This window comes from Sparus aurata, chromosome 14 (assembly GCF_900880675.1).
Source record: "Sparus aurata chromosome 14, fSpaAur1.1, whole genome shotgun sequence".
Taxonomy (NCBI): domain Eukaryota; kingdom Metazoa; phylum Chordata; class Actinopteri; order Spariformes; family Sparidae; genus Sparus; species Sparus aurata.
In genome coordinates, this window is record NC_044200.1 from 13,528,535 (window position 1) to 13,555,726 (window position 27,192).

Here is a 27,192-nt window from a genome sequence, read left to right on the forward strand (position 1 = left end):
GCACTGAAATGTACACTGTGAAGCATATGTCGCAGCCCCGAGGCCGTGCATAGTAACTGGAGCAGCCTTATTTCAGCTTCACTTTATCTATAGCCTATTTATGGTTTATTGCAATGAAAGAGAGAGACCTGTTTATTGTCCCAGAAGCAGTGCAGTTCAAGAGGGCAGATCATTTCATGTCCCACATCTAACAGCCCCGTGGGTGAGCCATGACCTGACCTTTCTCTCCACAATAAAATAGCACATGATCATAATGACAGGGGGAATTATAATTTCCACGCTTCTTTTTTAAAATCTTCTTAAAGTGTCGTCCTATCTTTGCACTGACTCGCAGTTCTTTAATCCCTCTCATAGGCAGCGCTGTGTGCCATTATCTTGGCAACTTGCACCTTATTTCTTATCTCCTCCCATTCTGCTCTCGCACACATTCCTGTCATAAAAGCCACGGGCGGACAGGACCGAACCATCTCCGTGGAGACTCTGCTGAGAATCGTCGTTTTATTAAGCTTAATCCCCACACCTGACTTCCACCAGAAAAAACACGCATGCTCACCTCCCTTTATTGTAAAACTTCAATATGTACGCTTTCCGAAAAATGCTCTTGCTGATTATGTGGGACACAGCTTGGAAACGTGTGCCCCCCATTCCCAGATAATGGACTCGCCCAACCACTGCCATGTTGGATGGAACTGGCTCCGGGCTCTGTGGCGGCCGGACTTCCCAGGAAAGTTTTCACCGTTTTCAGTCTTCGCTCAGCCGCCGCAGTTTTGAGTTTATTCTAAAGAGGAGCGGGACGTCGCACTGCACTCCTAAACGGCACTTCACTGTCTCGGACCCCCGGGATAAACCGAACCGGTGTTAGGGGGGTCGGAGGAAGGCCACGGATGACCGAGGGATTGTTTATGTATGTTTCTGGATCTCATCTAAGAGTCACAGTCGGTGCAGGCGTTATCAATTGATCCCCAATAATGAGTGGACATCCGCCGCAACGGCGGCAAGCAAATGTCGGGTCGCTAGTACTGACACCGCAGGAAAATGAATGCCTTTTCAACCACCTTGGCAGGAAATGCATCGTAAGTTTTTTTTTTTTCTCTCCCGCATCATCAAATTGTTGTATGATAGCAAGCTAAGAAGAAAAGCTAACACAGCTAACTTGCGCCCGTGTTTCCTGTCCCGAGACGGGAGATGAGGCTAGCTGTGAGGTGTAACGGTGTGTTTGTGGCCTTCACTCTCATGTTGTGATTTCAGGTGTGTGTGTGTGTGTGTGTGTGTGTGTGTGTGTGTGTTTTCTCCTTGAGGAAAACATTTGAGACTTATAGTTGAAGAGGTCGGTTTTGTTTTGACAGTGGAGAGGCGACGAGAAAGGAGGGGGGGTGAGGGAGGGCTGGGAGCGACCCATGTCCCGTTTGGGACGCTGACATTTGGGCAAGTTTCACCCCGTAGCCCGTCGGGCCTCCGCCTGGTGCTCCTTCAACTTAAAGCTCGACACACCTGGAATCACCCAGGAAGTCCTGAAATTCCGCTGTCACCCTAGCCTAAACGCGTTTAGCCTAGCACTGGGAGAGTGGAGTCAACAATCTCCGAAGGTTTCTTTTTTTTTTCCCCCTTTTTTTTTTGGAGCTGCTAAAGCCATCAGCGCTAAAAAGCAGGGCAAAGCAAAGGTATTTTTTTTGCACTGGCATTATATAACATAGCTGAACCTTTGGTTGTTTTCGGGAAGTGTGTCCACGGGGAAGAATGTGCTGAGGGCTGCAGCGCTGACTAGCAGAAAAAGTCCTCCTTGCCAGTCACAAAATGTGTCGAGGGAGCAGTGGGAGTAGCCTGCTGCTCCAGTGTGACTGCAGTCAGGATCAGGAGTGCGATGTCACGACTCGATACTGTGAGATACTCTTGATATTACGTAACACGTTTAGCATTCAGCTGACTCATATTTATGTGTCCTCCTTGTGCACCGTGTCTGCAGCTAGCCCCTCACCCTGCACACTCTGTAGCCACATTTGCAACAAGGCATCTGCAGCTGCATCAACATGGCTTTTCCCTCATATTTCTTCCTCCTTTTTCCTTCTCATAACCTTGCAGGACAGGTTCCAGGTCCCCCCCACCACCTTATCAGTCAGCTGCTACATCTGAATATAATCAACCATTTGAGCCACAGCCGCAGCAAAAACTAATATTAAAAAAGAGGCTTAGATGGTTATCAGATAAAACATTGTGTGGATGCATTATCTGATGGGCACTGAGGCATCAGTGGTTACTCCTGAAAGCAGCAGACAGAGAACAATTGTGACCCTTCTCCTTCCACAATAAATGTTGCAGTGCATTAATAAAATGTGCGCTGCATAAAAGGTGAGATATGTAAGAATTAGCAACCTGTTGAATTCAGACAAATTGGGGTCAGCATATCACCAGACTCAAAGCTAACTGTAGTTTCTGTTAGCTAGTTAGCTCACTTTGCAGTGCAGTTAGTGATCAGCACAACGAGCTTGTTGGTGCTTACACCACTAGCACAGGAGCTCTGGACCAGAACAGGCATGGGCTGGCTGGTTAGCATGTTAACCTCCATCTCTATCTCTATCTCTCTACCTCAGCTTAGTACATGTACATCATGATGTCAGAATTATTATTTCTTCACATTCTGTTGATAATTTGAGACCACTTTGAATGTTTTCAACTAAAATTCCTACAGATTGCATCTTTAAAGGGGCAATATGTTGTCTTGGAGAAGCAATCCAAACTCAGAATTTCAATATTTACAATATTAACAAGCAAAATGGTATGAAATTGTGTTGTCCTTTAAAGTCAGTTTGTTTATTCAGTCAAGAAAATAAAGATTGTTTATTTAGTTTGTGTAGGCATAAATATTAGTCAGTGAAGATTACAATTTATTCCCCAAAACTACATAGTGCACTTTTAATCTGCTGGTGATTGTCAAAATGAATCAGTTATTTACTCTATAAAGAGCTCAAAGTGATGTCTTCAAATTACTTCTTTTGTTCAACCAACAATCCAAAAAAACAAAGACTCTTCATTTACATTCATAAATGAATAAGAAAAGCAGCAAATCTTCACATTGAAGAATCTCAAACAGGGAAATGTTTGCCATGTTTTGCTTGAAAAACGCATGAATTAATGTGACCAATCGTTTATCAAAATAGATGGCAAGTAAACAGGGAATTGTGTGATCGTTGTAGCTTTAATGCACTTGTACAAAATCCCTCACTGTAAGGTTGGGTGATGTTGCCCTCAGCAATGACGGCTGTTGTCAAATCTGCCTGTTTCCTCAACAAGGTGTGTGCGTATCACAACTCAGCAGATCCTTGCAAAAGTCCTTTGAGCAACACACTTTTCCTGTCTGATTTTGAAAGTCATATGTTCGTAGTTGCTCAGTAGCATGGTAGAACCTGTGTCACTTGCTGATATCAGCAGGAAAGAATGTTGTACCGTCACCTGTTATTGATTACCTTTACAGATAAGATGTGTTTTAGGGTCAATGGACCAGATTAAGGAATTGAAGTTAACCTCTTGTGTTTATTGTGCAGCAATAGAGAAGGTGTGTCCAACAAGCAGGTGAGACAAAAACAGACGAAGCTACATTGTTCTTGCATAGTATGGACTTTCACGTAGCCACTTCCCCATAGTGATTGTGGTTTCCTTTAATTGTGTATAGTAAAGGTGGAGTGACAGAGAAAATGCCTCTTCCTCTATATGTCACGGCTGTTGGTGTGTGAGGTGCCCAGTGCGTACGCATGTTTGCTTTGGCGAAGCTGTACTTCCCGTCCCATGACTCAGCATGTCACACTCACATGGTGGGATGTCCCGCCTCCTCCCTAACGTGAACACACAGGTTCCTTGGGTGTGTCTCTAACCTGTTTTAAAAATCCAATGACGACGTTCCTCCAGCATTCAGGTCACTCTGCATGTGAAGTGACAGAGACTCAGGAACATTCCTCCGTCCAACGCTCTTTTGTGTCTTTGCATGCAGAGAGAGTTGTGAGAAAGACTGGTTGTGTGAGAGGGGGAGATTGGAAGAGACAGACGTTGGGTGTCTCCCTGACCAATCTAATTAGGATGCCCACCAGTGATTTAGAGGCTGACTGAGTGATTATGTAATGTACTTATTATGCAGAAAATGGGAGAATGACAGAGTCACCTTTACTCTTTCTCTTTGTGCTGTCTTATTTTTAAGATGCACAGCCGTGAGTTGGCTCCTGACTTGATTTATTCTCGCTGTGAAAGGCTTGTTTGTATACGTGCTAATTCTTTGTAAGTAGCAGAGCTCTTTTGCCCGTAGTCTTGGCAGTATTGAGGGAGATTTTATGCCCAACAGTGACTCAAAGGGCAACTTCTTTCCACAGCATTACTTCTTCTTTTACATTCTTTTGCAATCAGATTTCATATATTAAACAAATCAAACATATAACATCAATTTTGATTAAACTGTATTTGATAATTTATCAATTCAATGCAAAGTAATACAACCTATATTCTGCTTATCTGAGTTTATGAAGCCCCGCACATGCATAAAGAGAGCAACACATACAGGTACCTACACAGTGCTCTCACTCATTGGTTTTCCTCATTGGTATTCCTTATGCTGTTTTAACCATCGGCAGCACTGTCTGACTGGGCACAAGGTGGAAGGGGTCCAATTCACACTGTGTGTGTTTGTGTGTGTGCGCGCGCAGACTGCCTGATCAGCAGTCCCGTCCTACAGGAAGTCCCGTGGTCGGCCTCCTCTGGTGATTTGTGCTGGAGAAGTGGAACATGACTCCTCGTTTCCTCCACTTTACCTCCCTCCTTTCTCCTTTAGTCGTCTCACCTTATCCCCTTTCATGTCATCTGCTTCTATTCACCTTTCGTCATTCATATCTGATTTTCCTATTGCACATTGCTCCCCCCCGCCCCCCCGGCTCACATCTACACTGCCTCTCTGTCTCAGCCACTTGTCCTCACTTCTTTTTCTTCCCGCCCCTTCCCATCTTTTCAGGCGCTTCCTCTCCGGAAGTTCTTGTGAAGAGTTGTAGTGGTGCCTTATTTGTGACAATATGGAGCAGCTTGACCAAATGACTGATGGAAGACATTCAAAGCAGTCTTTGTGAACAGAACCTTAATGTCCCGGAACAAAACATTTTTACGTCAGTAAGTAACACATTTCACTTAAAGTTCAGACTGCACAGAGTCAGGCATTAGTTAAAAAAGAGGCCTGATGGTTTGTCGTACTTTCACAAAATGTTAAATGTGAATATATATACATTTTTTCCTGTGCTGTGTTTCTCACATCTGACTACAAACATCCCCAATGATTACACCTTTATGACATCAGACTGAGATACCACTCCTTCGGCTAAGAGTTAATGATTCACTTGCATGAACTAAAGTAGTGTTGACATTCGGTTATGCTCTACTTGACTTATCTCTAAAAATATGTCAAACATGGCCTACATGATGTCACCTATGTGTCTCTGCCTTACCTTTTAATTTTGGTCACATGTCTGATTTCTTTTATTTACATCACAGAAATGTATAACTAGTACACATGAAATCACACAATCTTACTCTGGTTGCTTTTTCTTTTTGGCATCCCCTTCATAAATGAGCATTAACTTCTTACTGTGCGCTTAAACTATTATTAAATCATGCAGGCCATGAAATATAGAAAGGTCAAGGCTCATTTTAAATATCCAGTATTATTTTGATGAAATCTGTAAGAACATTGAGCTTTCTAGTCTGCGTGTGGAAAAAAGAAACACTGGGATTCTGTAAGCTGGACAGGTGATGGTGTTCATCATTGTGGCTGAAATAGAGAAACACATCTGAGAATAACTGCATAAGAGAGAAAGAACGTATTCCTGCATGCGTATGTAAGAGTGAGCGAGTGTTTTGGTCGGGTTTTTATGACGCCATAGACACAGCTTCACTTCCTGAAGCCTGTGGCCCCGTCAGGAAGAATCAGCGCTCCACAGGCAGATGAGACCCCAGGGCCTCACGGGCCTGGACGCCATTACAGTCAGTGGCTGACTGTTACTGAGAAGCAGAATTGATATTAGTGTTTTGATCTTTTTGATTTGTGATCCAAATCCAAACAGTCTGAGAGCTGCAACGCTGCCAAGAGACTGAATGTTTGTATAAATATGAATAAAAATATCTCGAACATGCAGTGCTGGAAGACTAATAGCCTCTACGACAACATTGGATTCACATCTGCTAGTGCTGGAGATGGACACAGACTTGGGAGAAAGATAAAACCATTCATTTATGTTTTGTTGGGCAGTAGATGGAACAAGCAGGATAACCAAATATGCATTATTTACCCATTAGTAGTAGGTCTGAGCAACACAGTTGTAATAAATATCATAACATTGACACATGCAGCGTAGGTTCAGAGAGAGCGCGCTGACGACATCATTCATACTGAGGTAATGCTCTGATTCACTAATGGTTCCTGTGTCGCTCTGTCGTCTCATATTAGCTGTGTAGTCTGCGGTTTGATGTTCGTCACGTAATGTGGCTTTCATAATGTTTTAAAGAAGTTATGCCTCTCCTTCAGACCAGAAATGTGGGTTTTTCATTTGTGCGTGCATCTCTAACCCAGCCTTTCAGACTCTTGGCTATGATGTACAGAGCTGACTGTTGATGTGTGTCACAATTGAGACACATTATGAATGTGCATACATGTCCAAAAAAAGCTCAGAAACCCCGAATGACACCGACATATCCCACATGTCTACAATAGAAATAGAATAGAATAGAAATAGAAATAGAAAAGTCACCTCCATGCGGATGGACAGTCGGCTGAGGTTTAATAGTCCACAAAACCTTTCTGTAGCTTTACAGCAAAGCAACACGGTAGCCTTCTCCTAAATAACTAAAGTGAATGAGGACTTGTTTTTAAAATGTAAAAAACAACCAAAGAAAAGCATAAAGTGTCTCCCTAAAGCTCGTCTAATTATAATCCAAGTCTCCGGAAAGCCCCAAGGACCAAAATTGATATGAAAAGGCCATATTTACACCCACGAGAAGCTGACTTTGTGCACCCATGTCCGACTATGTGCATGCTAACTATTTTAGCTTAGCAGCTACAGTGAAGATTTCAGCTTTGAAAAGATTGTAGATAATGTCCTTTCAAATCAATTTCAGATCTCTTGGATTCTGGGGACTTCACTATTATGCTGGATGATGTATGGAGCCATTTCATGTCTTGTTTTGTTTTTGCCAGTGTTTATTTCACTTTTTTAAAAAGTCCTCAGCTAATTCAGTTGTTTAGGAGAATGCTACAACGCTATGTTGCTGTGAAGCTCCAGAGATGTTTTGCAGACTAGGAAACTTCACCTGACTTTCCATCATATTCTGAATAATAATGTTCTTGTAAACGTCATGACTGAGTCCTTTCCCTGCAACAAGTCTGCAGTACTTGTATCCGAACCTGAATCTTAAAAACACACACAGCTAGTACAGATAAAGCATTGCAGGAAGTGTTCGTTGCTACTCTTGGAGCATATTTCTTCAGAATCAGATGCAGACAAGTTGACCTTTTCAACAGAGAGAAGTTTTCCAGAAACCTTTTGTTGCTTGTCTGGAACTTAACCTCGATTTGAAAGCAGAAGTTTCAGCTTTTGTTCCTGGTTCATGGTGTTTTTAACTCAAGAAGTACCTGCTCTCGAGGTAATACTACATGACAAAGGTTATTGCACTGAAGTTTGCTTGCTGGTCAAATACGAGCCTTGAGACTGCCACAAGTTGTGTGCAGGTTTCAATTATACTGCAGGCAAACACTGTCGCTGGTCGTATCAATATTGTGGCGGTGGACAGCAAGTTCTCGTAACGTGGTCGATGTTTGAACCACAGATGCACAGTCGCCGATGTTCTCTACCAATGTGAAAACGAGCGTGATGATTTTTAAGTAATTTAAACATCTAATTCATGTAACACCTATTCACAAAGGGCATCACGAGGGCTCTGTTTGTTGTCTTAAAATGTGCTGTAATTCCTGGAACTATTGAGATGAAGAGGCCCCAAAGATCACCTGGCATTTCCCTTGTCGGTGCTCTCGCTTTCATCTGTGTGTTAATGACTGTGAGCCTGGACCCCTCGGTGTGAGAAAATCCCCGCAGCAACCTGTAAAACCTGCGGGGAGTCTGATCTGGTCTTATGATCCTGGTTGTTGCCTGCATGTGTGTGTGCTACAGGTGTGCTCCTCAGTGTGTATGTGCATGTCAGTATTCAGTTTAGTCCAACACTCACAGCCAACCCTGCTGCTTCCCCAATAAGAACACAATTATACAGATATATTGCACTGATAATGTAACACTTAAAGGGAAGTGTTGAGACACTTCTCAACATGTGAAGTCATTAAGCCAAGCTGTGTGTGTGTGTGTGTGTGTGTGTGTGTGTGTGTGTGTGTGTGTGTGTGTGTGTGTGTGTGGGTGTGTGGGTGGGTGGGTGGGTGGGTGGATGGGTGGGTGTGTGTGGGCTCGATCTTAATATAGCGTGGATCCAACAGCGTTTTCAGACTTCAGGAGATGCTCAAATGCCTGCAGTGCTCTGAATACATAACCCAACTTGCATCCGTAGTTTAGGGTGGGTGGTACATAATGTACAGTAAAACCCTTCTGGGTTAGGGTTGCACAATTTGCTGTCACTAGTGTCAAACAAGATAAAGCACCTCTTGAAATAAGATTGTTACACTTCAGTAATCCTGCAGTGGTATGGAGGAACAAAGCTGCCGTTATCAAAAATAAATAAATGTGGTAATGTGAGTGGTAGCTCAATTTAAATTGTATTGAATGCACCAAAAGCACTATTCAAAAATAAGTGTGGGTATCAATGAATTTATAAAATGTTACATTGCATATCATACATTTAAAAATACATGAATTAATGCATAAAATTGGAAAGTAAATACAAGGGTAGACGAAGACGGAATCAGATTGAAACAAATATCCATTTATGGTTCATTTTACAAATACATTCAGGTCTACATGTTTTTTTTAACATACTTTTTTGTGCATTTAATAGCATATTTTTTTGATGAGCCATTTATTTATTAGCTATTTTCTGATTTAGGCAGTTTGGCCCTCCACACACTGATACAACACAGGGACAAAATTAATTGGTGTCACTTCCTCGCATGCTTTCAGTCATCTTAATGAATGCCTCTCTGTGCCTCTGGTCTGGTGCTCCTCGTTGATTGACGGCCTCTTTTTCTGACAGCTGCGGGACAGAGCGTCTCGACCCCCGCAGAGTCGCTGTCACCCTGTCACTCCGTCTCTTGAATATCATTTTACTTTCAGGCTGTCCATTCAACACACATATAATGAAATAGACTGGTCAGGCTCAGGCAGTTCAGTTGGAGAACATGTGTGAACAGCTGTAATTAGATCATTCCACAGATCTCTTTTTGAGATTGAGGTCAGGGTAACTCGAGGATGTAAGCATTCTGGTTCTGAAACTGTTTCTTATTGCTCAACATCCCGTTCCAGCAGTGTTACAAAACTTCGCCTTTTATATTGATGTCATTGTTTCCTCTACCTTTACATATCCTCGGAGTGCATGTAGCTGGAAAGCACACAGCATTGTTTGATTCTGCTGTTGTGAGTGTTGTTAGGTGCATGGTGGGTTCAGTTTCTGTTTGCAAGACATTGGACTATGAGTTATATCTTTATGATTTATAAGGTGGGCTTGGTCCTAAAAGATCTGCAGTATCTTCCAATTGCATATACTTCACTCTGGACCTCTCTTTGCTCCTCTAAGAGCAATTTAAGCATTTGGAACATCCTTAAACGATGTAAGGCTTCACATTAAGTCTGCATTATTGCACTTAGGGACATGGCACTGAGGAGACAGAGATCCATAAATGAATTCCTAGTTTTTCATTCCAAATTTTGAGGCTGCTGTGGTCTTTATGAGCCTCTGGAATAAGTGCTGAATAGGTGTTTTTATGGATTTATCTCGTTCACATAAACCTTGAAACATACATTACTACCACACTGAAACACATTAAGTTTTATTATTATTACTTTTGGTCGTTTTTTTTTAAATGCATTTTATTAATTTTAGTCTGGCTTAGTCCCCCTGTGAGATACATTTCCATGGCTATGTACGAAGCGGCAAAAAATAAATGTGGCTCTCCCTGCTTCCCTCTCTCCAGACGTTGTCTTCAGCAGTGGTCCAGGTGTTCACAGCTGATAGGAACTCCAGCTGGAACAAGAGATGCTGCGGCGTGGCCTGTCTGGTCAAAGACAACCCTCAACGATCCTACTTCATCAGGGTCTTGGACATCAAGGTCAGTAGATACACACCAAGAAGCGGTCCTGCACATGGCGATTACATCACTGTGGTTAACGAGCGTAGTAGCTAGTAGACGATGGCGCTCACCACAGTTTATATCCAGCGGTGGTGTACCACAGTTTGATATTCATGAAGACTTTATATTTTTATAATGGCATCTGTGGTATGTCTGTTCAGTTAAGACCTGTGGCATCATCCTTCATTCAGTTCATGGTGTTGTTTGTTTGTTCCACAGGACGGTAAGATGATGTTTGAACAGGAGCTGTACAACAACTTCAGCGTCTACCTCTCCAGACCTTACTTCATCACATTTGCTGGAGATGTGAGTTTCTCTCCCTACGGCTTTTCACATTTCTCTTTTTATGTCTGGTCCTCTGTTTTTAAGGTCAACATCCAACTTTTAGTCAAGTACTTTTTTTCCTTCATTTTTATTTGTTGGTAGTTTTCATTTATTGATGAAAATGCAGCTGGAGAGGAAAGAGAGAGAGTAAAACGGTAAAGATGTTTACATCAAAAACACTGTCATTTATTATAACATTTGAGTCATCTAAGAAAGGGCACTCATTCTCAATGAAACCTAATATTAAAACTCAAATTGCAACTCTCAGCATCAGCCTTAAAACATTCCTTTAAACACTTTTCTGTCCTAGTTGTTCAAAAAACTTCAAATAAATTAAAGTTTGATTTGAACCTGTTTCACAAACTGTCACTCTGTTTCTTCAGCCAAACAAAGAGCTCTGACAAACCTGCACCTACATGTTCACAATGGCACAGCAGGTCCAAATTTAGCCTTAAGGAATCAGTTAGTGGAATTGAAAAGCAAATTTTAAACAGATTCGAATTCAGAATGCAGTTCACAAAAATCAGCCTCCACCAGCCATTTCTGTGCAAAACTAACTGAACCTCACGTCATATTAGTATAATTCAAAGATTATTAAACTAGAAGGTAGAATCAGTAGGATTTGTCCGAGCTGTTCGTAAATACATCAGAAAGATAGTTGACTGTTGAGTCTCATTCCCAGGACATCAAATTACATAATTTTTGGTTGGTAAGGCGTCCCGAGCATCTGTCCTTTACATGCTTTAGTCTTGCTATGTCTGCTTTGCATGTCACTTATGGACGGAAATCAGTCTTGTGATGCTGGGAAGGCAGCATGCAGTGACGCAAATTCAAAATAATCAGTAATCAAATGCAGTAAAACTAAAGTAAAGAGCCTGTTAAGAAAAAGTAAGGTGTAGAAAAAGCACAGATATTTGGGCTAAATGTAGAGGATAAAAGAAAAAAGTTACTGTACCTAAGTACAGTAAGTATTTGTACTTCATTACTTCAGAGCTTATTTTCTTCTTCAAAACAACATCTACACCTGTATGTAACATCCACAGCACCTGATGTGACGAGAAGCCTTTATTCGTTGAGCAAACATCTTAGCTGCTACTGGGTACAGTGGCTCAGACTCCAGCAGACCATGAGGTATGTGGGAGTGCTGATTTGTGATGATAAGGCTCGGACTGTTCACAGCGAACACATCATGGAAAGAGAGTTGTAGATTCAGTCAGATTTAGCGAAAGTTGGTACTTAAAACAAAACTGTATTTGTATCAATTTATTTTTACATATTTCCATGTTGTTTTGTTTGTGTTTGCAGACATGTCAAGTGGGTCTGAACTTTGCCAGCGAGGAGGAGACGAAGCGTTTCCGCGGTCACGTGGCAGAGCTGATGGGGAGAAGACAGAGGAAAACTGGTACCAGTTTACTGCTGCTGATGATTTGCCTTCAAACCTACCTACTGACCTAACTCACTGAAAAAAATGACACGTTTAGCCAAATTAATCAAAATAATGAATGAAAGCTGTCATTCTGGCTTGACTGGTGTGGGCACAAGATCAAATCAATGTCTAATCATGTCATTTTTTTTTTTTACAGTACTGTGAAAACAGAACTGTGCGAAAAATGTCTTAATTTCAATTGTAAAGTCTTAAGGATTTTTTGCCTTGGTCTGTTCAAGTCGTCGTCTTCTTCTTTCTTTCTGACCTGCTACAATCTCCACCTTTGATAACACACATCACCATTTTCAAACCTGCAGTCTGCAAACCCGTCATCAAGGCGCACTCACGAAATCTACAGTCAGATAGCCAAAGTAAACAGAAAGGTTTAACAGCGACAGGGCGTATAATAAGACAATCTATCCTCTCTGTGAGAAAGTCTGTCAGCTAGTTGTTAACTCTTTGGCCTTCGTCACAGAAACTTCTTACAGTATAGGTGTAGAGGAGTCTGAAGCAGTTCTTTCAAGTGTTTATTCAACAACAACAGTTGCAGTCTTGGCACAGCCTTACAGATGGATCCCAACACTTTGAACAAATACGCTAACTGGCCCAAGGGGGGCACTGCAGTTTCAACGATGAGCTGTGAGAAGGACTTAATCCTTCATAGGCATGATATGTACACAGTTGGCAAGAACTGAAAGTTTGTTCAGGGCTGTCTATTATCATTTAACCCTTTATTTGTTACTAAGAAACACGTTTAGATGCCTTTTTAGATTGACGTGGTTTTTATCCAACACAAATATTTAGACGTTTGCAAAGAAGAGAATTAGAAGACAATTTTCCAAAAAGCTGTTGTGCGTTATAACTTCTCTCTCGTCCTTCCGTCTAAGGAAATTGGCCATGAATGTTTGTGTTTGACTGATCAGACTGCCAGCCTGACGGGTATATTGAAAACACATTGTTTATGTTAAGCCACACAGATGCATTCTCAAACGTATTAATGGCACTCAGTCCTGAACGTTTCTCATCACTTGATTAAGACCGTCCGTCTTCCTGCTTCCTCTCCTGCGGGTCGCTTCCTGACCCTCCAGATGGATCGCTCTTTCATCTTTTTCCCCTTCAGCCCTCTGCATCGGGTGCTAATCTTATGTTCAAGGCTGCTTCTGTTTGACCTTCAGCCATCGGAAAACTGAAGCCGGCAGTATTTTGAAGTGTGTGTGTGTGTCAGTGTCAGCAATGGATTAGTGTTTATATTCTTTGTAGTGTCATAAAAGAGAGAAAAAGACACATGATGTTCTCTACAGGCCATTGAATTTATGAATGGACATAATATCTGGTGTGTTGGCGTGTGTGTCTGTGTAAGAGTGTCTGATTTACGTCTCCTAAACACGCTAACAAAAACACTTTGCTTGGCAGTTTTTCCAAATAACATTTCCATTCTGTGCACCCTTGTGCACAATCCCGCCGAGCCCTCCTCCTGAAATACCGATAAACTCTTCTCTTTCTCCTCCTCGCATTCGTCTCTCACTAACACAACCCGACTACTCAGCACAGGATTTTAATCATATTATTTGTTTGTGTTTACAGAGAAGAGACGCGACCCTCCAAATGGTATGTTTCCCACTGCTTCCCTGCCATTAACTTCAGAAATGAACAGATGAGAGGTGTAAAACCAGTCAGACCTGTGTCTGTCTGATGGCATCTGTTGGTATGTCAGCTGGCTGGAGTTTTAGGATCATTCAGATTTTTGTGTTGCCAGGCAGCAACTTCTTTCACAATTATTGTGGAAACTATGCAGCTTTTTTTATATTCTGTGTAGGAACAAGCTGGCATTCATGACGAGTAAATGTAACATCAAATGAAGATTAGTTAATCACTAAAAAATAGCCATCATCAGTGAATCCCAAAGTTTAGAGTTATTAAACATTCATTGATAGTTATTTTCCTTGTTACAAACAATACATTCTTTACAAACAACAGTTTGTCATTCAAATAATGTTTACAGATGATCTTTATTATATAATACAACTTCTGCATGTAGTTTAGAATTGGGTCACAGCTTTTGTCTACTTCCAGTCCTCCATCTTACTTTACTCCTACTGCAGTGTGTTTCTGTCAGATTTAGATTCAAACCACCAAGAAATAACAACAAGTTGTCCCAGTTGTAGACAAAACGTTTCACAAACATATTAATCAGACGTCTACTTAGCTGCCTTGGGTACTTCCAAGAAACAAATCTTTTGTTGTTCAGAGTCTTGGCCTACGGTCAGTAAAGGTGAATGCCATTACAATGCGATAACACATGTCTGATGTCGCAGGCATGATGTCGCAGTGCCCCGTAGTGGAGTCCTGACGTGCCCTTCAAAGCCTGACTGTCACTCACCCTCGCTGGTCTGATGACTAGACTGATATGCGGCGACGCATCATAGGACACATAGCCTGGTTATACACAGGAGGGAGCCCGATTTGGACTGACAGCATAATTTGACCCAGCTGGCTTATAAATATTTCTGTGTGTGTGTGTGTGTGTGTGTGTGTGTGTGTGTGTGTGTGTGTGTGTGTGTGTGTGTGTGTGTGTGTGTGTGTGTGTGTGTGTGTGTGTGTGTGTGTGTGTGTGTGTGTGTGTGTGTGTGTGTGTTCGTGCAGCCGCAAAGAGTTCATTAGCACTGAGTTGACACATTTAGCGCCTGCAGCTAATGCTCATATTCAGAGCAGCTTATGAGCATCGCTTGGGGTCATACGTGACGTACCTACACCACCGCGTACTTTGGAGCTCTTGAAGCGTAATCATGCTGTCATGCCTGACTGTTCATGCCAGTTTCTGTCTTGGATGGTTCCAGTTTCAGAATAACTGTGCGATTTGGTTTATTTCCAAAGAAAGTCATCCTTGTCCACCCACAGGAACAGCTTCTCTGTGTCTCCATCTGTCTCACTCTCACTTCTCATCCCTGCATCATAGCTCTGTTCCCGTCCGTCATCCCCGCTCTGCTTCATGCCTTCCCTTCCTTTTCTTATTCTGACCTTTCCACCTCTCACCTTTACATCATTTGTCCCCATCTGCCCTCCGCTCTGGATACATTATGTCTTCTTTTCTCTCTTTTTCTCTGTCTTGCCTTTTCTCTCACCCCCCCGATTCATCATGTTTTAGAAACCGCTAAGATTAACGTGGGATTACGGGTGGATGGGTTTTAATGGTTATGTAAACTCCAGCGGTAAATCCAGAATGATTTGCTGGGATTAGGTGCATTTTTCTGTGTTGTGCAGGGAGAGAGGGAGGAGGCAGCACTGGCGGTGGGTGGGGAAACGACCGCAGGGAGCCAATCCGTGCACGATAATCCAACTGTGCGCCCTGCTGAGACGGAAAGTCAAAAGGAATAGAAGATGATGGCAAAATAGATACAAAATATGCAGATCTCAGACGAACAGATACAGCAGGGAAACTGAAATTTGGCGAGCGATTTGCACCAAAAGAAAAACAGTTGCTTTGATGGAAGTATTGCAAAAGGAAGAGTAAACTTTGCCTGTTGGCTGGCGAAGTGTTGGTTGGCTCTTTTCCCTTCTGACGGCATTGCTGGGACGTCTGCCTTCACGGCTCAGACAGTACGCGTGTCAACTCCACCAGATGTCTGATGAGGATATTAATTTAGTAAATGAAGACCGGTCCATCACAAGTTGGCTTATTTTCTGTGTTGGTGTTCTGGAAACCTTTTGGACCATCTTGGCTTTCTTTTTTCAGCAAAGAAGAAACCTTTTGCCTAAGAAGACCAGAATCAAGTGAAAGTGCTTTTTAGCTGCTTACAAAGTCGACTTAAAGAAGAAGTCTTTTGGGAAGCAGTCTTTCCCTATCGGGGTTGTGACTATCCTCTTTCTTGAGATAGAAAGTACGCCTCAGATCCGTCACGATCTTCCTCGGTGTCTCCATATTTCTCATGCCCAGTCACCTGCTACCATGATGTTCTGCACCACCTTTCTGTCCGCTCCCTCCGAGGACAATCACTGTGACGGCGGTGGTGGTGGAGGAGGAGGAGGGGCAGGGGGTGGAGGCGGAGGTGGAGGTTTGAGCCCAGGGAGCTGCCTGTCCACTCTACACTGCCTGGTTCTCCCACAGGACGAACTGTACCCCCCTCTCTCCGACCGGTCCGCTCGGCCCTCCATTTGCCCGAAAGAGCGAGCTCACACGCTGGTCGGCAAAATGCTCCTCGACGTCAGCATGGACACCTACGGGGCAAGAGAGGGCAGCTGCATGTGGGACAGGGTGAGAAGGCGACGCAGTCGGTCAGCCTCGCCTTCGCCCAGCAAAACTCCCAAAAGTCCATGTAGTGAGAGCGTTAAAGGTATGTGCTGCAGCTGAGGCACTGAGAGAAGCTGTGATAATGAAACCTACTTCTCGTTGTTGATGTTGTTGGGCTCCATGTGCATGTTGGAGCTCCTGTGGTTGCTCGTTTGCAGTCGCATGTGGGTGCGTTTGCATTATCTGTGTCCAGTCCAGTTCTTTACATTGATATATTAACTAGGGATGGACATTTTAAGTCATTTCCATGTTAAAGCACTCGCATTAAAGTGTTATCTCATACCAGAGAACTGGCCAAAACTGGTCCTAAATGAACACCCATGCAAAAATGTGGTTAGGGATTTAGGGTAAGTGAGACATTGTAAACACCACTGTTAGTAATTATAACAACCACTCTTGTCAGAATTTTGTAGATCAGCCCTCAGTTTCAACGTGCTATCAAAGCCTACACCTTCCTTTTTTTTTTGTTCGCCACGTCATCCGCCTGTGCAAAGCTCAGCGATATGTGACGATCCTTCTAATCTTCTCTGCCCCGGTGGCATCACATGCCACGTGCTAACACCGTTAGCAAACAAGGTGATGAGAGATCGCTTGTTATCCGTCCCAGCTGCCACTCCTTGTGTTCAACATAGTGGTGATAGTGAAAAATAAGCTTTGCAAATGTTTCATGAGGAAGGAAATGCACTCAAAACATGTGTTTGACCTGAAGGATGCACACATTGAGTTTTGATATAACACTGGATGTAAACATAACATTGTTTATTCTCTTTAGATTAGTCCTTTAAAAAGTGTGTGCCTCTGTGTGTGTCAGCTTACTTTGATGTTTGTACTGGTGTATTGATACTGCTGAAAATTAGTACTTATCGAGCATCAGATATTCAGAAACAATATTTTGATATATTTGACAACGCTAGCTCAGCGCAACAATGGTTAATCATTCAACTTGTTGCTCTTTGATACATCAGTTAAACATTTCATAGCTCACTCTGCACATTCATTGTGTTTATATTGTCAAAATACTTCCAAACATCAATCTTATATCTTAATGTTAGTTCAAGTGATGTCATATAAAACACAGGTTTTTTTTATTTTGGCTACATGGATCTGTGCAGATATTTAAAGATGGCAGTAATATAACTAGGCCCAGTGCACTGAGTATACAGTGTGTATATTCATTGTATTCCCATCATTCCTATCATTACATTAACAAATAGTGTTTATTATTATTATTGCAGGACTGGTTTAAAAAAAAGACTGTCATAGTGGTTGTTGTTGTTGTTGTTGTTGTTGTTGTAACTCAGACTTATGTCTGCCTGTCATCTCTGCAAGGCCGGATTAATATCGCATTGAAGCTTTCCTGGTTAAATGAAAGGTTAAGTAAATAAAAGAATATCTATTTAAATAGTTGACAGTTTGAATTAATGAGGGATTGAGACACGGATCATCTGCCAAAGTGAACTCCCTTGAATAAATAGGTACATCATAATGACTGTCATTCATTTGAACCCACACTAAAGAGAACAAGTTTAACAACAGATTTAAACCTTTTTATATCTTAAAGACATTATAATCTCATACAGTGTTTGGTTTAGTATCAGTTTTCAGGCTCTCCCCAGTTCTGTCATTTAGTTTGGACATTTTCTCTCCTGTTGTCGCACCCACACACCAAATATAATTTGCCAGACCTCTCCGTGCAGAATTTATAATGGCCATTAAATAATGGATTACACAATTGAAGGAACACTGCTGTCGGTTAAAAGGCCTCATGCTTGAATTTCAATCAGGGCCCAAGGTCATTTTAAATTTGTTTCCTTAATTTTATCAGTTATGTGAGTAATGTCACAACATGTCATTTGTAACCCTTGTTATGTAAAGGTGTATGTATTCACTTACCAAGTTTCTCTTTATATTTTAATGAAACTGCCTTCAGTCCACATGCTGTTCTATACAAACCATGACTTTCTTGTCTCTTGTCATTTTTTAAGGTCCCACGTTGCCCATGGCCACTGTCGACATCAAAAACCCCGAGATCAGCAATGTTCAGCGTTACCACAACAACTCTCAGGTGAACAACATCGTACACTCCTCCTTCCCCAAGAGGGAGAAGAAGAGCAAGGGGAAGAAGAAGAGGTTGACCAAGGCAGACATCGGCACACCGAGCAACTTCCAGTAAGTGATCAGGACACTGGTAGGGTTTTGAATAAACACCATTGTCTCTTCATAGAGATCTTTGAACTTGTGGTTGAATTTCGGTTTCTGTTAGTTTCCAGAGACAGTGTGTTCTTTCCAGATAGTTTTTTAGTGTTGCTTGAATTTTTCTTTAGTTCAGTATCAGTTTTATGTTTCTGTAAGTGGAGGATGGGGGTTATTTGTCAAGTTCAGAATAGGTGTTACAGAACAAGTGATACCGGTGGGGGAAACTTCGTACATAACTCTGTAGATGTAACCAAGATTTAAATAAAAAAAGATAACATAAGAGTATGTAAGAATGAAATATTTAAAGTACTAAAAAAGTACTGAATTATAATACGACATCCGAGTCTCAATAAAAGTATGCTGCAACGACTCCTGATGCTTCGTGTGTTGACAACTTTTGACCAAATTGACAGAGACTTAAACTAAGACATGTCCTGTTTATTTTTATTTTAGTTTTCTTAATGCCCAATAACATTTCAGTTAATTTTATTTTGGGATTTCAGTTAGCTGGAGTGTATTTCTTACAAGGGATAGATCGATTATCAACCCTGGCCCATTATCGGGGCCACTATTCAGCATCACAATACACATACACAATACACACATCACAATGAATAGCCAATAAGCACTAAATAAGCTAATGTCACATTTATCAATGTTCATAGCTCAATGGTTGTGACTGAATAACTGAATGGTTATACTGTCGGTGTGATCGTCGAACATGCAGTACTACAGCTACTCGTCTGTAGGTCTTCCAGTTCACATAGGCCGAGGCTCCTTAATCCCTCTCGTCCATACACTATGAGAGCTGGTCAATCTGGGCAACGTATTAATCCAGGCTGTCTATTCGGAATCCAATCCTATACAGCGTGTACAATGACTGGTAATGCAGGGAAATCTGTGCTGTGCTTTCAGGAAAAGTCTGTGACGGCTCTTACAGTCCTTAATGAGAAGCTGCAGGTTACCAGTGGGCCATCTGTAGATTTTTCAGCAATTTAATCAACCTCAGTGTGTATCTTTTCTTTTTTGTTGATGCTCTCTCTCTTCTCCCACAGGCACATCGGGCATGTAGGATGGGATCCAAACACAGGCTTTGATGTAAGTGCAACACAACACAGTAATGCAAACGTCTGTGCTTGTTTTCGCGTGCGTGTCTCGGCACATGCTGTGGGTTGTGTGTGTGTGTGTGTGTGAGACCTCTACATACGCTGAGAAACTTGGCCCCTTGTTGATCTGTTTGTCAATCAGTCATCCCTCTCCCAGACAGATTTTTCAAATTTAATATCAGAATATTAAGCCAAGCCGTGCGGCCAACTCATCATCGGGAGCGTTACACAAGGAGATTTTGGAGGGAAGAGAATCAACCTGCATGCATCTGCATAATCCATGGACTCCTGCCCAAAAAGAAATTTAAAAAAAGCGTCATCAGTAATTATGCTTGATGGTGGATGATGAATATGAGTTCATGCAGGTCAGAGGACTTATTCTGTCGGTAAAAGAAATGGATGAAATTCAGATTTTGGTTTCGTAAGTTTAATGCTTTCAAGGACTTATATTGATTTGAACGTGTGACGTCGGTTGAACAAAAGCTCGCTCACCTCACAAATCCCCTCGCTCAAAGCTGCAGCACAAATGAGCAAGAGGATATATATCTTAAAGTCTCACCAGCTGAACTTGACTCTTTCCTTTTTATCCTTACACCATAGATAATGTAGGAAGAGGTACTTTCTTTGAGGTGATCATCCGCCATTAAAACACTTTGAAAAGTTTGTGATTTGCTCGTGATCAGCTGGAATTTTTATTAGTTTCAGCGGATATTTCAAATTTCGTCTTTCAAGATCGGTCACTGCCAGGACTGCTAGGATAATTCTGACATTGTGCGCATCTTGTAGTATTTGCCTCTGATTGTTTTTGCAGACCCAGTTGTTTTTACATGCACATTTGTTTATATAAGAATGTCACCAACATTTTAAACAACATGCTGCAATCAGTAAATCACTAAAAGCAGGTACAGAAAGGTATTTAGAATAAAGGAAAAAAGCAAACTGCACAATAAAAAAATGACAAGACAAACTAAGACAGTTACTGGAAAGCAGTGGCAAACAGTTTCATCTTTAGCCTGGATTTGAAAATAATTAGCACTGTCTGGTGTCAAATTTATGGGACAAAAAATTGTCTAATAAAACGTAGTTCCCACAACAGGCGTGGTAACCGTACCAACATATGGCATTCAGCACAGTTAGCCTTAAGAGAGGACATGATAATGTGTTACTTGTGGCTCTCTCTTTATCGCCTCTGCTAGCAACACAACACAATATGAGAACCAGAAGCAGCTGAACTCTCTCAACAGATCATAATAAAAGCCCTGTTCTGACTTGTTTTCAAATCTGGGTCAATGAGGATTTTTATTCTTCTTTTTCTTCTTCCTTGGTGCCAACTTGGTAGTGTTACCTTACACCACCAGGTGGCAGCAGAATGGTAGACATTGTGATCTCATCTTCACAGAGGAGAGTGTAAAATCTCAGTTACTTCTGACACACCCACTCTTTCCTGGATGCACCAGTTGATATGATTGAATTGATGTTTGACAGCCAGTGTCGAACAGTAATCCTGCTTTTTTCAAATGTTCCTTTTTAATCCTTACTCAACATGTCAGTCACATAATGTGTTACTGAGCTGCAAAGCTCCTAAATACAGATTAAAACCAGTAAGATCCCATCACAGATCTTAACATAAAGAGCACCAAGGCAAAGCCACTCTTATAGCTGCTTTCAATTACTGTGTTTTTCATTCAGTTGATGATGATTTGAGTTTTTCACTGACCCGAACACCAAAAAAAGATTACTTCAGTGGTTGACCGTCAGGCATCAACTCATTTTCTGTTTTCTACCTCCAGCTGAATAACTTGGACCCAGAGCTGAAGAACCTGTTCGATATGTGCGGCATCTCCGAGGCTCAGCTGAAGGACAAGGAGACTTCGAAGGTCATCTACGACTTCATCGAGAAGAAAGGAGGCGTCGAAGCCGTCAAGAATGAGCTGCGGAGACAAGGTGAGACGGATACACTGCTGGGAAGACAGATAGTAGAGAATGAGTGCAGATTCTTCACTGTCCTGACTTCAGAGTTTTGTCTAATGTTGTTAAATGTAATCTCATGTGGTTCCCCAGGTCCGCCCAGGTGGAGTGGTAGGTTTCTATGCATGACTGACTGACTGTGCATGTCAAGTTGAACTTAAAAAAACTCAGTTATTTGGGGTGTGACTTTGCAGTTACTGGAGTGAGTTCAGAGTGTTTTGCTGTGTTACTTGCTGGATGTTTTTATGATTATCTGACTCTGCGGCATTCTTACTTCATTTGGAGACGCGGAAATCTTATGCGGTTGCTACATCGTCACTTCTGACCTTTTTTAAACTCTCGCTCTTTGTCAACCATATTGTACAAATGTGCTGACATTTTAAATAACAAGATTAACAGCAGTTACGTGCAAGAAGGCTGCTCCCAGTGGTTTGTTTATACAACTGCATGATGCTTCAGTACCAGCTGAAGACCTGAGAAACTGACATGCATTGCTTACATTCTTATAATCATTACTTTTATTAACTATTAAATGAAGTATTTCTTATATTGATGATTATTGTTTGCTGTTTAACTTCTGTCTTAGTCAAACATGTGAACTCAAGCTATGGTTTATGCTTCTATAACCAAAATGTTTCTAGATGAATACCTTCTTTGGGCGAATCCGTTTCAGTAGTTCTTAATCAAGGGGGGAAAATAAAAGATTTAGACTAATATGTTATAGTTTTTGACAACAAGATGAGCTACGTGTGAGCAGGCTGCCAGTAGTTGGTTAATTATACAACCGCGTGATGCATTAATACAGGCAAGGATTGGAAAACTGAGACTTTTTGACCGAGATGCTGCGAAATCTTTTGTGTCCCTCCAGATCTTCAAGTGGAAAAAATGTGTAGAGTAAAGGTGCACTCTGTAGTTTAAGGCAAGACATTTTTAATCAGAAGAGAAAGATTCTCATTGATTTAATTATTCTTATTCCAAAACAAGCTAAATAAACAAACTCTCTTTGTTTTCATGACTGAATAAACAAGCTGACCTTAAAGGACACCACAGTTTCATGCTGTTTTACTTGGTTAATATGTTAAATGTGGCGGACCCTGCCACCTTTCTATCTTCAGACAATGTTCTGGGACCTCAATTTCCTCTGAGAACAGCTTGTTTATTAAGTCATGGAAAATATGAATATTTCTGAGTTTTAATTTGTTTTCCAAACTACATAATGCTCTTTTAAATTATTATTATTGTTGTAATAAATCTGGAGGCTCTTTGAAGCTGCTGTGTGAACTCTTATTGATGCTTTTTTTTTTTTTTTTTTACTTAACAAGTTTTTGTTTACTTAACAAGTTTTTGTTTCTTTCCAGCTCCTCCACCCCCTCCATCCAGAGGCGGCCCTCCTCCCCCACCTCCACACCACAGCTCAGCCCCTCCTCCCCCTCCTCCTGCCCGCGGCCGAGGTGCCCCTCCACCGCCTCCCCCCTCCAGAGCTCCTGTCTCTGCGCCCCCTCCTCCTCCTCCATCCCGACCCGGCATGTCCGCTCCACCGCCTCCCCCGCCTAGCCGGGGCTCCCTCCCACCTCCCCCTCCACCGGCCCACGCCTCAATTCCAGTGGCACCTCCCCCGCCGCCTCCTCCCGCCTTATCACCAGCTCCATCCAGTATCGGAGGAGCGCCTCCTCCCCCTCCTCCTCCACCTCCTCCTGGCCCTCCACCCCCTGCTCCTCCGCCACTGCCCACGGAGGCTAACGGAGGAGACAGCAGCGGGCCCGGGAAGTCGGCGCTGCTGAGTCAGATTAGAGAAGGCACCCAGCTGAAGAAGGTGGAGCAGAAGGAGAGGCCGGTGAGCAACAGCACCGGCAGGGACGCACTTCTGGACCAAATCAGACAAGGAATCCAGCTGAAAACGGTCAGAGTCAGAACACACCTCTAAAGCTGCATGACTTAATCTGCATCCTGTGCTTTAACTACAACCACCCGTTCTTTACAGAGGGAAGACGGACCTGATACACCACCTTCCAACTCTGCCCCCTCGGCAGGCATCGTGGGGGCTTTGATGGAGGTGATGCAGAAGCGGAGCAAGGCTATTCACTCATCAGGTACAAACAAACACATCTCTTCAGCTAGCTTATAAGTGGTCATGTACAGTAAAAGTCCACAGTCTCATTTGTCAAAATCTACTAGTGTCAGTTATTTGATTAATTGTTCCGTCTACAAAATGTCACCAAATTAAAAATGATCCTCATCACAATGTCCCAGAGCCCACAGTGACAACCTCCGATGCTTCTCTTGTCCATCCAACAGTCCAAAACACAAACAATCTTCATTTAATGTCATACATGACAAAGAAAAGATATAAAGATATATAAAAGGAACTGAAACCAGCAAATATTTCACATTTTTGCCTGGAAAAATTAGACGGCTTCAGTGACTGAGCTACAGGCAGCTGTGACAGGATTGTTTTTAATTTCTGAGTGGATTCTGGGGGGACTTGAGTTGTTTTGCACAAGTGCTTTGAGAAGTTTAACCTCTTCAGCCTTGGAAAAAGAAAGGAGCAGCTGGTTGACAGTGCTATGTCATTTTCTGTCAGATGACTCAGTGCCCCAACAATATAAATAAGACTTTCACCACTTCCTCATCAGTCTGGAAACAACCTTGTGATTTTTCTATTTTTCCACTTTGAGCCTTTTGAGTGGAAGAAACTTTCCCTCCTTTTAAAGAAGTAGCCCTAAAAATAGATGTGAAAATACAACCTGATTCTTGCTTCTTCAAAAACATACTACATTTATCTGTAAAAGGAAGTACTCTAGTATTTCCTGTTAGAACATTCACCCAGCTGTCACAGTCGACTTAAATGTGATCGTCTTCTTCTCTTCCGCAGATGAGGATGATGACGACGACGATGATGAGGACTTTGAGGATGAAGATGAATGGGAGGACTAGCGATATTTTCTTCTTCTTCTTCTTTTTTCTCTCCCATCCCCCCGACCCCCGCTCCCCGGATGATTCTGACACTAAACTTGTTCTCATCTTTCTAAAAAAAGAAAAATCTTTAATTTCAAAAAGTATAAATGTAAATGTTCTATCGACTTGCTGTATATTTTTGTTGCCTTTATGCTTTTTTTATTAATCTGTGCAATACCTCATTTAATCTGTAAATGTTTCGTCATTCACATATCTTAGGTTCCGTCTTCATGTCCGTCTCCGTCGGCTCCCATCTACGTCTAAAGATAGCAATACGTCACGTGTCTCGTTTTAACCACGCTCTGCTTTCTCCATCTCTATGCACCTCCTCCTCCTCCTCCTCCTCCTCCTCCTCCTCCCACGTCCCCCCACCCAACTCTTCAAGGTCCCTCACCTCCATCTGTCACTCAGCCATCCTTCATATCAGCTGCCTCCCATCACACATGTTCACTCTCTTGTGTTCCCACTCCCCCAGATTGACATGTGCAATTTTTACATCAAGTTGTCTCTTGGAACTTAGCGTTGAATGTGTTTTTTTTTCTTTTTCTTTTTCTTTTTCTTTTTCGGTCAGTGATTGAAGGGGGAGGGGCTTACAAAATCCACAAATCCTTCATCGGCGGTGTAGTCATTGTTCATCAGGAGGAAAGAAAAAAAAAATCAAACTATTTTCATACCCTATTGCTCTTCTAGTTTATTTTTACTTATTCAAATGCTCCTAGTTTAGCACTCATATTTTCTTAAAACAAAGAAGAAAAAAAAAGGAAAAATGCTCTTTTTTGGAATATTTAGCTCCATTTTTGCTGTCGACTGTAAATTTGCTCCAGAGTTTTGAGTCTTGTTATATTTTTGCACAGATTGAGAGAGAGGAGACTCGTTGCATGAATACAGGACATTTTCAGGTCTGTATCATTATTGAACATACCTATGCTACAAGGCAAAAATACACCTGGACATTAAGCATTTTTAACCGTTAACCCACACCATTACATACAGCACACACAGAGGTGGCGACAGCTATCTGTTGTTAATTTACTTCTTTTTTTGTCACTGTCACACTACAGATTAAGTTGAAATCGTCTTTTTATCTTTTTTTCTACAGTAGCAAGCAGAGTATGAATAAATGCCTGTTTGTTGGAAATCAGGTTTCATCGTGTAAAGCTCGAGGAATAAAGACACTTTAGTTTTACACACCTGATGCTTATAATGGGTCCACATGCTAAGTTACTGCACAGAAACAGCGGGGCTTAAAGCAGTGTTCCTCCTGTTGAAGACACTAAGTGCTGACACACTATAAGGAGAAACACTACATTCATGGCATTATCAAACAAGTATCAATATTTTCTTGACTAACTAATAAAACATGAGGTGTAATATAGGAATCGCTGATAAGAGAACAGTGGTCAGTTGTTCCCTACAAAGACCAAATCATGTATTTCTTCCGCATTAAATAATGTTTCCCAAGAATTCCTGCTATGTGGTTATTTAAAGTTGGATTTGACAACGTGGACGGTACTTAAATGGCAAGTTAAATGTAAAATAAAACAAAAAAAACTTTATTCTTAATGAAAGACAACTGGTGATAAACCCACCCAGTCTGGCTCCAAAGAAAGCAACATATTGGGGACTTCGCACTAGCATTGCTTGCTAACCGACCGGAGAACATGAGTCTCTTTAAAAGCTACAGCACCTTGCCAGCAGATACTACAGCCATAAGTTACCACTACAAAAGAAATGCTAATTATACGCCTATTATAACAGTAGCTCAAAGGGAGAAATATCAATGTTTGTCTCGGAGCTAACATCTGAGGTTTGCTAACTGGTCATAACAGACCCAAAATGGTAACCGCAAACCCGCTGAGAGTGTATTCAATTGAGGAAGAGTGCATTTCATCGCTAATTAATTTAAGTTTTCAGCAGTAAGATTCCATCTCTGCTCAGAAGTTATCATGCCTCTTTAAATCTTTGCAACAAAGGGCACCAGAGCTGCTACATGCTAACCCTTTGTTCCTTTAGCATTAAAGGTGAAGCTTGGCCTTAGGGAGCCGTGTTAGCAGTACAACAGCAGTTGATGACTCATTTTTGTAAATTAGGGATCATTACCTGCACATTTGGGCAATAAAAAGTTTTGTCTTTCAAATAAAATACATCTTGTAATGACAATACATCACTTAGCAAGCTAATTAGCCATCTAGCACTTAGCAGATAGATCTAAGAATTTAGTATTACAGTAGCATTCCAAAACAACGGATGCTAATTACCCACAGGCTAACAAATGTCATATCAATAATTGCTAACATATTGTGGGTTATCTATCAGAAATAACACAATGACGCGTCAAGATGTTTTAAAATGCCTCTTTTTATTTGTTTGTTGTCTTTGAGAGACAAATTGCCACTTGTTTGATGACCTGTGGATTATCAAGATACTTTTTGGGGAAAAAAAACCTAGCCATGTTTTTCGCTGAAGTTAGCATCTGTAGGTAACTCTGTTAATAAGATGTTATGGACGCCAGGCCTTATCAATGAGGCTTGACAAATAATGAACTCACATACATTGTACACTCCAATAAAAGGTTGATATTTACATACTTTGGTATTTTGGGCTTCTTTTACTGTCACAGTCGGTT

At 41.7% G+C, this 27,192-nt stretch overlaps 1 protein-coding gene across 4 annotated transcripts; it reads left to right on the plus strand.

Annotated features, from left to right (window-relative positions):
- The first annotated feature begins 662 nt into the window (after positions 1–662).
- On the plus strand, positions 663–27,153 carry LOC115595456 (neural Wiskott-Aldrich syndrome protein-like). Of its 4 annotated transcripts, XM_030439979.1 has the most exons (12): positions 663–1,073; positions 10,148–10,282; positions 10,523–10,609; positions 11,933–12,029; positions 13,638–13,661; positions 18,327–18,510; positions 19,593–19,635; positions 21,434–21,587; positions 21,705–21,722; positions 22,970–23,511; positions 23,593–23,701; positions 24,484–27,153. In XM_030439979.1, exons 1-12 carry the CDS (start codon positions 969–971, stop codon positions 24,543–24,545), a joined length of 1,560 nt encoding a protein of 519 aa, XP_030295839.1. In that variant the 5' UTR covers positions 663–968; the 3' UTR covers positions 24,546–27,153. The 4 variants fall into 4 exon arrangements, with proteins under 4 accessions (XP_030295839.1, XP_030295840.1, XP_030295841.1 ...); XM_030439980.1 differs by lacking the exon at positions 21,705–21,722; XM_030439981.1 differs by lacking the exon at positions 13,638–13,661.
- Positions 27,154–27,192: the final 39 nt, after the last annotated feature.

Bases quoted from the DNA above. Each gene is read 5' to 3' on its own strand.
- LOC115595456 (XM_030439979.1), top strand. From the start codon at position 969: ATGAGTGGACATCCGCCGCAACGGCGGCAAGCAAATGTCGGGTCGCTA. The intron at 12,030-13,637 runs GTACCAGTTTAC...TTGTGTTTACAG, and splicing joins GAGAAGACAGAGGAAAACTG to AGAAGAGACGCGACCCTCCA. The intron at 23,702-24,483 runs GTACAAACAAAC...TCTCTTCCGCAG, and splicing joins CAAGGCTATTCACTCATCAG to ATGAGGATGATGACGACGAC.